We start from the raw sequence: 13,542 nt of genomic DNA, 5'->3' as shown, positions 1-13,542 counted from the left end.
CAGGATATCAACTATATTCAAATAATAACGTTATCGGATGAATCTTAATAATATCGTTGGGAAGTTATCAAGATCGAATCCTGATAATTTATCAACATTCAATCTTAATAATCATCAAGTTCTGGAAGTGGGTTTTGGTGGATCCTCAGGATCGACCAGAACTGCTCCCAGTTCTGGAAGTGGATCTTCAGGATGGGCCAAGGGCAGTGTCAAACCGGATGTTGATAAATTATCAGGATTCGATCTTAATAACTTCAAAACGATATTATTAAGATTCATCCGGTAAAATTATTATTTGAATATAGTTAATAACCTGATAAAAAGTTGATAGCGTTATTAAGATTTATCGGTATTATGATCGGATCTCAATAATCTCTCAAAATTATTAGGATGGTTATTAAGATACGAATATGGCACAGCTATAGTTTTTCGTTGGTCATATCGGTAGAAAATTTATTTTTCGGTTGGATTTGTTGCTGTCTGGTGTGGTTTTTCCATTTGGGTTTTTATTTTTCTATTTGGTGGCATGCAATTTATCATTGAGGAGTCATGGAAATTGAATTCGGTGCCTATTTCTATCTCTGTTTTTCTAGTTGGTTTGTTTGCTCAACATCTCTTTTTCTCTACCGCACCACTTTCGCCCATGCCACTCTCGATTATTGTCTGGCATTGTTTTTGTGGTCGTGTAGCATTTTCATCAGTCTCTTTGAACTTATCAGCAGTACAGACAAATGTTTAAGTCGAAAAGTTTATCACAGTTGTCACCGTAGAAATAGCTATCAGAGCTGAAGCTTAAAAGCGGCAAATCGGAACTCCAGTCAGTTGAACCGAAATGTCAACTACAAGCTCATAGCGCTTTAATTGATTTCAACTGTGTTATTTTGGGCATGTGTGTTTGGTATATTGCTACTGCTGCTGCTGCTGCTGCTGCTGTGGCTGCTGCGGTTGTTGTTGTTGTTTTTTTTATCTTATCCTTCACGGTTGCAATGCAAATGGTAAAATCCTGGCCAACTCAAATCGTCTTTGCTCCATTTCAGTCAAAAAGTCACAAGGTTGCTGCAACAGCAATTTACCACAGGCGATCCTGGTGGCACCGATTGTAATGTGTTGGAAAATACATTGTAACACACAGGATTTTACTATCGGTGCCACAAGGTGTTGCTAGTGGTATATGCTCTTGCAGCAACGGTGTGCAAAAAGTTTTGTGGTTTTCTTTCTCTATGCCATAAAAATGCACGACACAACTTTCTCTCTTCAGCCACATTTTAATTGCTAATTTAATTCTTGAACATCAACGGCGGCACACAGATGAATAAGGTATATCTGTCGCAGAGTCGAAACCGAAAGCACAACTCACATCTCAATTAAAATGGGTTAATTAAATTTTGTTCCTCATATCTTGGGCCATATTGAATCATTTCGTAAGTTTCATGTCATAATTTCATTTTCTTCAACCGAGCGAAAGTTTATTGTTTTTCAAGTCTAGCGAAAGCGACTTTGTTTAAAATCGATTTCAGTGTGTCAATCCACTTTGTAAGTGATTGCCACACATGCAAGAGAAGATGGAATGCGAAAGTGAGTGATGCTCAAGTAAACATAATCCATGCGTGTGCACTGTACACATCAACAATGTTGATCAAATGACGTTGTTGTGTTGTTTTGCATTTTTCGGCAACCAATATTAACTTTCATATATGAAGTTTGTGTTCGCACCCGTTCGCTCATCCTCCTTCATCACTTAATGTTTCCAAAGTGTTGACAAAGTTTAATTCCAATTTTGTAGATGTATCCTGTTTATTCGAGTACTTTTCTTACGAACCGAATTACATACACGAAAACGCCGTTGAAATCAGCCCAGGGAATTCACAACAACCGAATCTAAAAACGTGTTACTCTCTCCCTCTCTCTTTCTCTGTATGTGTGTGTGTGTCTGCTATCTCACTTCCTCGGTGTTTTTGTGCGAATCGCATATCCTTGAGTTTGTTTCGCCAACTTTTTCATTCGAAGAAGTCAACAGAAGAAAAAGAAGAAGATGAAAAAAATTGGTGTGTGTTGTGTGTGAAATTGACAAGCCCAATTAAATGTTCTTCAATTCACTGAAATTACGCTTGTGTTTTGTTGCTTGAATGCAAGGAAAAAAGTCGACATCTGCACCGTGGCCAATAAAGATAACAGACATCGTTCCAATGACAATTATTCACTCTCGAAAATCCTGCCATATCTGTTATTAATATACCTTGTAGTAAACGCGTTCATAGTGTTTCACTGTAGTAGCGGTGTTACCTATTAAATTTTCTTGTAGTAATACTACAGTGGAATTTAATAGGATACTTTGCTACTACAGTGAAACACTATGAACGCGTTTTCTACAAGGTATATTAATAACAGATATGGCTGATTTTTGAGAGTGTTCTATGCGTGCCACCTTTTTGCACTCTCTTCATAAAGATACCACACGGTACCGTATATATAAAATTCGCAAGTAATAGTAATGAGATTTCATTTCACGTGTAAACATGATTTATATATTGAAACATGTCGACTGCAATTATCTCTATCCCTCTCTCTTCAGCCAATTTAAATTATTTTAATTGCATAAGACGGTGCTGTTCGGTGTGTGTGTGTGTGTGTTTGCGATTGTGAGTGGTATCATTTTTGAAACCAATTGAACACATGAAAAGCATCAGCTCATTTTGGTTCCCAGCCTTGCCTTGCAAAAGGAAATGCCAATTTCCTGAAAGTTGATGTTATTAAACATGGACATGGTTTTCAACCAAACGCAATTTTTTTTTGTTTCAATTCCCTATTAAGGAGTTACTTTTTTTTTCTTCTACCGGGCTGGAATTCTAAGTCATTCTACCAAAATCGTTCGGAATTATTTTTTTCGTACATAAGACCATATTTGAGTGAAAGAGAGAGATTCCACTATTTTTCAGCGTTCCACCGGAATTATTTCCCACACATTTTACTCTTGCTTGAATTATCGGAATAATTCCGATGGAACGGTGAAAAATTGTGGAATCTCTCTCTTTCACTCCAATATAGTCTTACGTACGAAAAAAATAATTCCGAACGATTTCGGTGGAATTCTTAGAATTCCAGCCCCGGCAAACATTATCGTCATGGACATGCATAACTGCGATGCTGTTTATAGCTCCCACAACACAATTTTCCATGCGTGCCATCGACACAAAAACAACACATAAACATGATTTGATTTTCAAAAAATCATCCTGCTCGGTTGAAGGAAGAAAAAATTATCAAGCAGAAATATTATGTGTCATAAAATAGAAGACAATAAGTCATGTGGTATAAAGTGGAAGGCCATTGGAAAATTGAGTAGTTTGGAGCGAAAATGTAATACAGAAAAGTTGCGCGGAAAAATGTCGATGATGAATGAGTGGAAAAAAGGATAGCTATATAGTATACTTTATAGTAAACTATAGTGAACTATATAGCTATCTCTTTTCATTTGATATTTTTCCGCGCAACTTTTCTGTATTACATTTTCGCTCCAAACTACTAAATTCATCGTCGTCTAAGTAAAATGCACTGGCATTACCGTTAAAATTTACAAGCTTGCACGCATTTAACCACTTGGCTGTTGTTCCGTTTCATACTCCGGGGTATTGCATCTATTTGGTGTGAATAGTCGGTCGACAATGCCCCCTGTCATATGGTAGACGGTTTGGTGTCGTTCTGTCTCAGCATAAAGTTCACAATAAATGCTTAAACTAACATTATTGTACGCACAACCCAACATTTCTTTCTATCTCGCAAACTCTCACACTCTCTTACGTCGGCCAGTAAATTCGTTGGCATCGAGTGTCTCGTAAATTTATACATAACAGAAAAATGTGTCTGCACATTCATGCTGTGCCTATAGATTGTAATCACGCGTCTTTATAAGTGCTTGAGCAAGAAATTTATTTGAATCAAAGTCGGCCCAAAGATCATTAATCCGGTCGCTGGGTTTGTGCAAAAGACAAAACACTTTAGGTAAGGGCTTTATCAAAATGACCGAAAGCCTATTGCCTTTGTCTTTTTGTTGTTGTTGTCGTTAATCTCACTCTCTCACTCTTCATCTCTAAGTGTGTTTGTGTTTTAGAAAAACTTTCCGTCGAACCGCGTAAAGCCCGAGTTCGCTACCCGTGAATCTGCAATGCATGAGATCAAGCCTTTCCGCCATTTATAGCTCGTATAAGTTGTAGACAGGAAGGAAACAACTCTTGTTTTGCGAACGCTGTGCTTGCCACCATAATTCACATGTTGATAAATGATGTGACATTTTGCATGTACAGTTCCGAGTCTTACATTTTATTTGTTTGTTCCATGACTTAACTCAAATACAAAGTGCCACACACGCGCCAAATGTAACAACGAATATGTATCGAAATAAAAACACATTCCGTTTTGTGGGCAATAAAAAAATTCGGAAATATTGCGTCATTTTTTACAAGTCTGTATCTTGAATCTTGATATTACCATTTGTTTAACTAATTTTCGTAATTATTGGCGCCCAGACTGCAGCCCGTTTTTCTATTTTGTTGTGCTGTCGGACTTCCAAATCAAGCACACAATTCGATATCATTTTTAGCACTACATGAAATGTAGAGCTACTAATCTGCTTTTTTTTCTAAATATTTTTTGAGTGATGAAACAAACTATGGTGAATTTGAATTTTATGCTCATATTTTTTATTTAATTTATAACAGGTGCACTAACGACAAATAAGTGCACAATATCTCAAAGCGCCAATCAAATTTTTATTATCAAATGTTTTTTAAAAATTGTCTTGAACAGAATTAAAGTGACTTTCGATTCTATGCTCATATTATTTACTCAATTAAAACCAATAGCAGTATATTTCAAAAAAGAAATAAAACCAAGAACTTGTAATTCATTTTGAAAATAGTACTTCAAAGTTACTTTGATGAAATACATTTCATGTAGTGCGCCAACAAAATAGTTTGTTGTGAAAAAACAAAATAGATTAAATAACTAAAAACTCAAGAACGCAGAGCGGAGCGAACGTCTGGTTTTTTCTGCGATTATCATAGTATTCGGTCCATGGTTAAACACAGCAGTGTGTGTTGTGAGTAAACTGTGTACTTTTAATGAAATAGCAAATATATTGACTGAAAGAGATCGTTTGTTGAATAATATTCGACTGTATTTGGCCCGGCCAATGATTAATGTTTAGACAATGGGATTTTTGCTTGGGCTCCCAAAGCCAAATGAAATATCGAAGTAATTAAATTGAAGTCGCATTTGATTTGTGTGTTTGCTTGTTGCTCTGATAAGTGGATTGATTGGGTGAGATCATGATGGAATGAACAGAGTCTGCGACCGTCAGAATTGCTGCGACGTCAAAAACTCAATTTCTGAGCTTCTTAACGGTCGGACAGACGGCATTCTTTTTAACAAGATAATCTCCATTCGTTGTGTGACTCTCATACACGATGAATGGATGCGAAACGATAAATGGAAATGAAACTGAGATCGGTAATTATGCGCTATGCCTGCAGTTAATTGTGTAACCATTCATTGAGCGCGTTTTCATTTTATTGCTGGAAATTTTCCCCTTTTAAATATTCATCAAGTTGCACGAAATCAAAGTCAACATTATCATCGTTAGCATATGGTTGGGTTATGTAGTTTATTTGATTTTGTGACATTGAAACTGTATATATGCACATATACACGCGCCAGCCAAACCCAAATGGCTAACCAAACAGAAAAATGAGCTCGTGCCACATCAAAGTGAATGGGAGAGGAAGCAAAAACGTGAAATAGAGCAGCCACAACAATGTGCCATGGTGGTTTTATCGCGAGCGCTTCACAAAGATATTATCCATTATTGCGGGTGAAAGAAATACAAAATGCTCTCGCATCGTAGGTGGTGGTGGTGGTGGTGATGCGGTGCAACGATAGTAAAGAATCGAAATGAACTTAATTGTGCATGTATTGAATACAGATTTGTTCTACTCGATTGAGCGGAAATGTATTTTAAGCATGGCTAAGCGAATGTGAACTGATTGTCAAGCACATTGGCTGTTGCGAGAGAGACACGACGATATGTCGACTTATCAGCTTATTCCACAAAGTCAATACACGAGCCGCAAGCATCGAACAACATTTGACGTCGGCACTGTTTTTCTCTCTTGCTCTCTCTCTCTCTCTCTCGTATTCACATGCACGACTCTTCTTTATTAAATACATAAATACATATTCATGAATGGCAAAAGTGATGCGTAAACAGAATGAAAACAACAACCAAATTTCATAGATCAGGAATTTATGGTTTTTGTACTAAAATATAAAAAAAGAGCATCGAATATAAGAAGGCGCGTGGCCGATATGAGTACCACGAGGCAAACGGAGAGTTGGACGACTAAAGCCAATAAGACAGAAGGAAAAGATTCTATTTGGCTGGTGGATTGGGTTTGTGAAAAATCCCATGCGACATTTCGAGGTTATCAATTCCGATGATTGAGCCTTTCCAAAAAGCCTTCATTACACATATTGGCCGGCCGCTAAAAAGTGAACCATTCCATGAATTATTTATGAACAACCACCGTCCCAAGTGTCATTTTGGTTATGCAATGCAATCGTGGCGTGTGTGATGCCAAACATACAAATAAAACCATATTTACCCATTCTCTCTTCATCACTTATTGTCGCGGCTATTCATCTTTATATCGTCGCTTTATTTTTTCATTTTTTTAGCACTACATGAAATGTAGAGCTACTAATCTGATTTTTTTTCTTAATACTTTTTGAGTACTGAAAAAAATTATGGTGAATTTGAATTTTATGGTCATACTTTTTATTTAATTTGAAACCGCGGCAGTAACGACAAATAAGTGCATAATATCTCAAAGCGCCAATCAAATTTTTATGATGCAATGATTTTTTTTAAATTACATTATTTCAAGCTTTCTTCGTACAGTTTTTTTGGGTCTTGAACAGAATTAAAGTGACTTTAGATCTATGCTCATATTATTTATTTGATTTTAATCAAAGGCAGTATATTTCAAAAAACAAATAAAACCAAGATCTTGTAATTCATTTTTGAAATAACTGAGAATTTTTTTCTGTACTTTGTTGCAAATAAATATATTACTTCAAAGTTAATTTGATGAAATAAATTTCATGTAGTGGGCCAAGAAATAGTTTGTTGTGAAACAACAAAATAGAATAAGTAACTAAAATCTCAAGAACGCGGAGCGGAGCGAACGAATTGTTTTCTCTTCTTCTTCTTCTTCGTCTCTTCATCTTGTCGCAGAAAAAAAAGATCGATTCCTATGGGCTTAAACGTGCTTCAACCTGAAGGTAAATATTGTCAACCAATGAATTGGTGAAATTATCGTAATGCAATTTACCGAATTCGACTGCAATTGTTTACATCCATAAGATTTACATCGTCGTCTGCCATCATTGCCGTCACGCATGTTGCGGATTCTTTTCAAAATTTATAAGCAAACAAGTCTTTTGAATGGCCGTTTTTTTCGCCTCTTTCAAAAAAAAGATTTCTTTAAATTAGTACACTACCTCCATCTCAGTTGGCTCGCGATTTGGCATGGGAAAGATGCAAAAGTACAAGAAATATACAACAACAACGAATTATACGATTACCGTAAGACTCCAGTGCAAAGCTATTTCAATGCACACCAGCACACACCTCTCTCATATTGAACGCGCTTATTCTAGACATAAATTTATTGACATTATTTCCATTTCGAAACGACTCGTTTTCATTATCACGTGTTTTGTTTCATAAACACATCTCATTCTCATTGAGCAGAAGTAGTGAAGCTGAGAGTCGAATAGCCTCCACGCGCTGCCACAGCAACTGACAACAACAACAACAACAACGACGACGACGACGACGACGACGACGACGACGGCAAACGACAGCGATATTCACAGAGTGTATTATGGGTAGTCATTTATTGTAGCATATTTATATGCTAACAGAAGGCAACACGCTACACACTTCGAAATCAATGGCAATTAATCAGTTTGCTGTTGGTTTCGTTTAATAAATCGATGTCTATTTTTCCGGCGAACATCCAAATCAAAGTGTGAACATCTTTATGCACTTTTTGTGACGAAAATAATTTAGCGGCTCACTCTTCCCACCGAGTCGTTTTATGTTCAATTCCGTTGTTGATAATGCCAGATCGTAATGATTGTAATTTTGTCAGTTGATTTGCTGTTTTATGTCTCGATATGGTATTTAGCGGCTGAAATATCGTTTCCGCATGAAAGATGATCAAAAAATTTGCGATTTTATCATTTTTTGTTGTTGCAAAAATGTATGGGCATTTATGAATATGAACGAATCTTTTCGGTGCGTAGCAAAAGAAAATGTTGCGGAAAACAATTCATTTGGCGAAGAAGATTTTTATTTCAGTGGAATTGATTTCAATCATCATGTGATTTTTGCAATTCTTCTATTTCTCCGGAAGAAAAAGTCGACCGTCTGTCTTTAGCCCTAAAGGAAAATGTTTTTTTTTTTCAAGTAGAATAAAAACAACATTCAATTTGAAATTTGTTTTTTGCGCTGCAAAATAATAAACTTCTTGTTGACTTTACCGCTGGAAGATGTCATTACCTTTAAAAGCGTTATTTTTTCTGACTTTTTTTTCTTCTTCGTCTATTCTCTGGAAATTTGCGATGGAAAATAAATAAATTTGTCTCAGAGAAATCGGAGAGGGAGTGAAAAAGAAAGTGACGAATGGATGAGAAGGAGAGGGAAAAAGAGAGGGAATAAAGCTAGAAAATAGCAGTTTGTTGCATCACGCGAAATCTCATTACCTGGTTTACTTTGGAAGGCCTTCGACGACAATAGAAGAAAATGAATTGAAAATTTCTACATTGAAAATCGACAACATCAACGCAATCACTTGACTTTTCACCATTTTCTTCACTTAAAATGTAATATTCGTGTGTTTTTTTTTCTTCATTTCTTCTTTCTTTCTTTTTTGCTGAAACTGATAGGCTGATTGAATCCGATTCTGAAAATGTGGAAAACGGCATCAACGTAATGGATTCTTAAGGTTTCCATGATATTTATGCGCAATTTTTGCTTTCTATTTTGTAAAACTCATTTCTGGATTACCTTAAGTGATTAGAACAGATTGAAGAGTACTATTCAATCCAAAAATTTCGATGTAAGCCTTTCGTTTCCCATGTAAAAAAAAGTGGTACCAACAGTAGCACATAAACCAATCATTTTATTCGTTTCAATTGTTGACTCGTCGGTTTTTTTCCATTATTTCATTTCATTGTTGCAGATCCTATTGTGACGATGTGCTGTTACCGTAAACGTAACGCCATAACATGAAATCCCGGTTAAAAGATTTCTTGTCCTTCGCCATCAAACAATGCAAATATCAGATGAAATTGTAAATATTAAATTGGTAAAATTACTTACGACTCTGGCGAACGATTGATTTAGGTGTAACGCACATAAATGAACACACAAAATGATGTCCGCGTTCGAAATGTCTATTGAAAAAATGTATGCAGTTGGAGCAGAGATTGAAGAAAAAAAAACAGCAATGAATCGAAGACAAGCGAAGAGAGAGTAAGTGATTGAGAAAGTAAAAAAAATAAAACGGATCAAGTGTGATTACAAGCAGAATTTTTGTATAGTCATACACAAGCGATGTGACATACAGCCAATGCAAAAAATCGCGATCCGGCTTAATGGCTTTTTTTTGGGTTGCTCGATTTGTTGTGTATGGCCATCAAAAGAGCATTTATTCAACACACACAGCCATTGGCACGTTTGTATTTGATTCGACACCTTCACCACTCCACTGCAATTCTTTTCGCTGAACAAATTGTTATTCACAATAATATTTCAAGTCTCGATGTTATTATTGCTTTAATTGATGTGTTCATATGAAATGCTTTACTTTGCTTTTTGCTACTCTCTCGCGTTTTTTTTCCCTTCGTTCACATTGCATGACCCAATTTGTTGGCACCATAACAAAGGAAAAAAAAACTGGTTAAGTGATAAATGTCTTCGGGTGTATAAACAAATTTTTCATAAATGTACATTTAAAACTCGTAAATGGGAGAAGAAATGAAAATTCGAAATTCAACAACGCTTACGTGTCAATCAATCAGCCATATTCAAAGTGATTCTTATTTTTTTTTTCTGTGTATGTCGAAGTGTCGGGTGTGCATGTGAAGCAAATGAACTTTGCATGTCATGAACTGAACTTTGTGTGTGTGTGTGTGTGTGTACATTTCGTGTAAAAATTACATTGGAATTCGCTTCAGTTTCTCGCATCGGTGCTTTCGGCTCCTTTTTCGCATAAATTATGAAACGCGTCCGCGGTCGAGCCATTTGGTGAAGTATGAAATTTCGTTGAGATAAATTAAAATTCTACAAAACAGAAGCATTTACCAACCAGCCGATCAGTGATCTTAATCACCGTCGTTGTATTGGAAATTCAAGTATTCCGGTCGCAGGTAAATGGTTCATCTCAAAGGTTCCAATGCACGGTATGATGTCATAATCGTTGGTTTAATGTTTTACCATTTTTGGTCTGGCGCTTTCCATTTTTATCTTTATTTGATCTTCTACCGGAAAGTGTAACCATCGAACGCTTTTCTTTAACTCAAAAACATATTTTCCCGGCAGATTGTTTCTCAAATGGGTAGAAAAAAAAACACTTGACATTTGCCCAAAGCTAAATTATACTACGACAAAAAATAAACTTCAGAAGCGACAATAACTGATAAGTTGTATGATTTGGTAGTCTACTCTACTCTGGTACAATTCGTTTTCATGCCAAAGATTTCGTAAGCAAAAATGCCAATCGATTTTGACATTCATAATGTTATCGGCAGAGCGACCGAAAGATGTGGTCGTGTGCGAACAGAACAACCATTTTTTTCCCGAATATATCGATAAAAGTTTATCGAATGTGACTAATGGATAAGTTCCTGCACCCGGCATCAAGCCATTGTGATTGGTCAGCATTTTCTGGCAGCAGACACAGAGGCAGAGAGCGACACACTGTCGATTTGTCCACGACCTCATGAAACAGATCAACTAGTTTTGTTGATTTAATGGATGGATTAAGAAATTATTGTCACCGAACTCCGAAGTAATGTGTAAATCGATTCTAATTAATTGCCAACTTAAGGTATGGGTTGTGGTTTGGCAAGTTGTCGGAGGGTTGTCGTCTCCATTTGAAACCAGTTGAACAAACACTGATAATGGCAGCATCCGCGTAGGCGGAATTCGAACATTGAATCGGTGGATGAATGTTGCATGGCTCTTCTTTCTAATCGACTAATGCGATATCAAAAGAAGAAGCCCTATGACGTCAGCCTTCGCATTTTCGGCAAGTATTCAAGCTGGAAAGGTTCAATTCTCTCTTCGTTGCGTGTCGCTTCAATTTTTTGATTAATTTCGATTATACAACGATAATGGATAATATAATAATAATATAATCTGCAAGCACTTTCCACACCAGTGATGGTGTGGGCACGTGTATGAGAAATAAAAATATGTTGGCTCTTGTACGACCTCAATTGATGCCGTACAAAAACCGATCCCGATTTTTTTTCAAGATAACAATTGATATACATAGATTGAGATAGAGAAAGTACGTACCTGTCAATGGATACAGCACATAAACTATAAACAGATGCAGCAACAGATACCCCTTGTATGTATGGTACAACTTTGCACATTATATTACCAAGAATCCATGCTGAAACGAAACAAAATAGAAAATGAAAAAGAAGACAACAAAATTATCATTGTAATCAATCGAGAATGGAGATGGATTAATCGAGAAAAAAAATTCTCAGAAGGTTGCGAATGCTTGTTCCCCTCTCATTATCGCTCGTTGTGTGTGTATGTGTGTGTGTGTGCATGGATTGAGACAAATATTTACGCATTGAACTCAATGAATTTAACATTTGGCCCATTCAATCGACTAATTAAATTTGTTCCACACGTTTTTCTTAATAGGACATAAGTGGAGCGAAGCATAAGCGATGAGAGCATGTTGTAAACAAACACACGCAATTCAGAGAATTGTTTGTTACTTTTTTTTTAATTGATCCATTCAAAATCGTTATGATTCCAATGCGTTCATTGTTAAGTACTTATCTCATTCACACGAAATGAAAAAGATGAGTAAAAAAACATGGACATGGCTCAAATGCAAATGACAACAATTATGTACAATATTTGAGTTTTTACTAGAACATTTCTCTGCTATTATCATAAAACATGTGTTGAAATGGATAAATAATGCAAAATGTCTGAATGCAATGGTAAAAAAAACAGCAGAAGCAGCAGCAGCAGCAGCAACATAAACATGTTACTCAAAATAATATAGTACGCTATTATAACAAGTGGCTATTATGTCAATCTCTAAAATAAATAATTTACTCTTTATATAAAGTGATGACGGCGGATTTTTGTCTCAGCCAAAGCTGGAACGATGGAAACATTTTGTGTTGACCGAAGATCTGCCATTTATTTAAATGCACTCAGTCAACAATGAGAGTGGAAAAAAACGAAACTCACAAACTCTACTCGTTGTTGTCATCGTCGTCGTCGTCGCAATCATTCTTATGTCAGACGTGCTCTCAGCATTTTCAGTCCTGTCGCGTACCATTTGTATTTGTCGAAGCCAGCCATGATGCGCATATTTTGGCTTTTCGATTCGGTCGTTATTTTTTTCGGGTGATTGTTGTGAATCTCAACTTGAGATGTTTGGTTCGTTGGATGGATAATAATTCAGGCGGCCAGGTGACAAAAGTTTTACACTCAATGTTCCTATTGGCGTCTGTTTTCAATCGTATCCATTGTCTGTGTTTTATATTCGACTAACTGTTTCTCTTTTTCTTACATGAAATTACTTTTGTACCACCCAAAATACACTGAACAACATCGAAACCGCTCCATTTTTTTATCGTTCAATGCAAATGCTATCAATTGAAATATTCTCATGATTTAGCATATAAATATATGCGCAAAGAACCATACTGCGTAACAATATGATAATTTGAATTGTTTGTTCGAAAATAAGTTATCGTCGTGATTATTTCATGGGTGATGAAGTCTCAAAGTCTACAACAAAAGGGCAAAGAAAATAACGTTCCGAATATTTACATTTTCATAACAATTCAAATATATTCCATTGAAAGAGGTTGTCCTTCTCTTATTATTGTTTTCATTGCTTTCAAATTCCGAGAAAAAAAAAAAATTCAGTTGTTTGGACACAAAATTAACTTTCCAAACTGAATTGACTGAGTTGAAAGTGCAGAGAAGATGTGAAAAAAAACTATTCTAAATCTGATTCACGCTCATATTAAATCGAATACCCAACAATTAGAGTTTTTCTTTTAAAAATAGACATTTATTCGAAATTTGATATACTTCGATGACCCAATTAACAAATCGAGAGAAGGAAGAAAGAAAATGAGTGAGTGTTTTTCTAGTGCTGAGTATAGCTGTGCCATATTCGTATCTTAATAACCATCCTAATAATTTTG

General features: G+C 36.0%; 2 protein-coding genes across 3 annotated transcripts in view; one reads left to right on the top strand and one right to left on the bottom strand.

The window, feature by feature from the left end:
* Nucleotides 1-13,542, top strand: part of LOC129578777 (eIF-2-alpha kinase GCN2) — a 45,148-nt gene that overhangs the window by 10,349 nt on the left and 21,257 nt on the right. The window lies entirely within an intron of this gene.
* The window catches only part of LOC129578792 (neuropeptide SIFamide receptor-like), a 44,179-nt gene that overhangs the window by 20,172 nt on the left and 10,465 nt on the right, over nucleotides 1-13,542 (bottom strand). The window contains exon 3 of the mRNA XM_055467913.1: nucleotides 11,645-11,744. Coding sequence (XP_055323888.1) covers nucleotides 11,645-11,744 — 100 coding nt within the window. The remainder of the gene's footprint in view (nucleotides 1-11,644; nucleotides 11,745-13,542) is intronic.

This window comes from Sitodiplosis mosellana, unplaced genomic scaffold (genome assembly GCF_009176505.1).
Source record: "Sitodiplosis mosellana isolate CC-2019 unplaced genomic scaffold, AAFC_SMos_1.0 Smas_scaffold_6226, whole genome shotgun sequence".
Lineage (NCBI taxonomy): Eukaryota > Metazoa > Arthropoda > Insecta > Diptera > Cecidomyiidae > Sitodiplosis > Sitodiplosis mosellana.
Note: the sequence above shows the minus strand (reverse complement) of the source record. Positions and strands in the feature narration are given on the sequence as shown.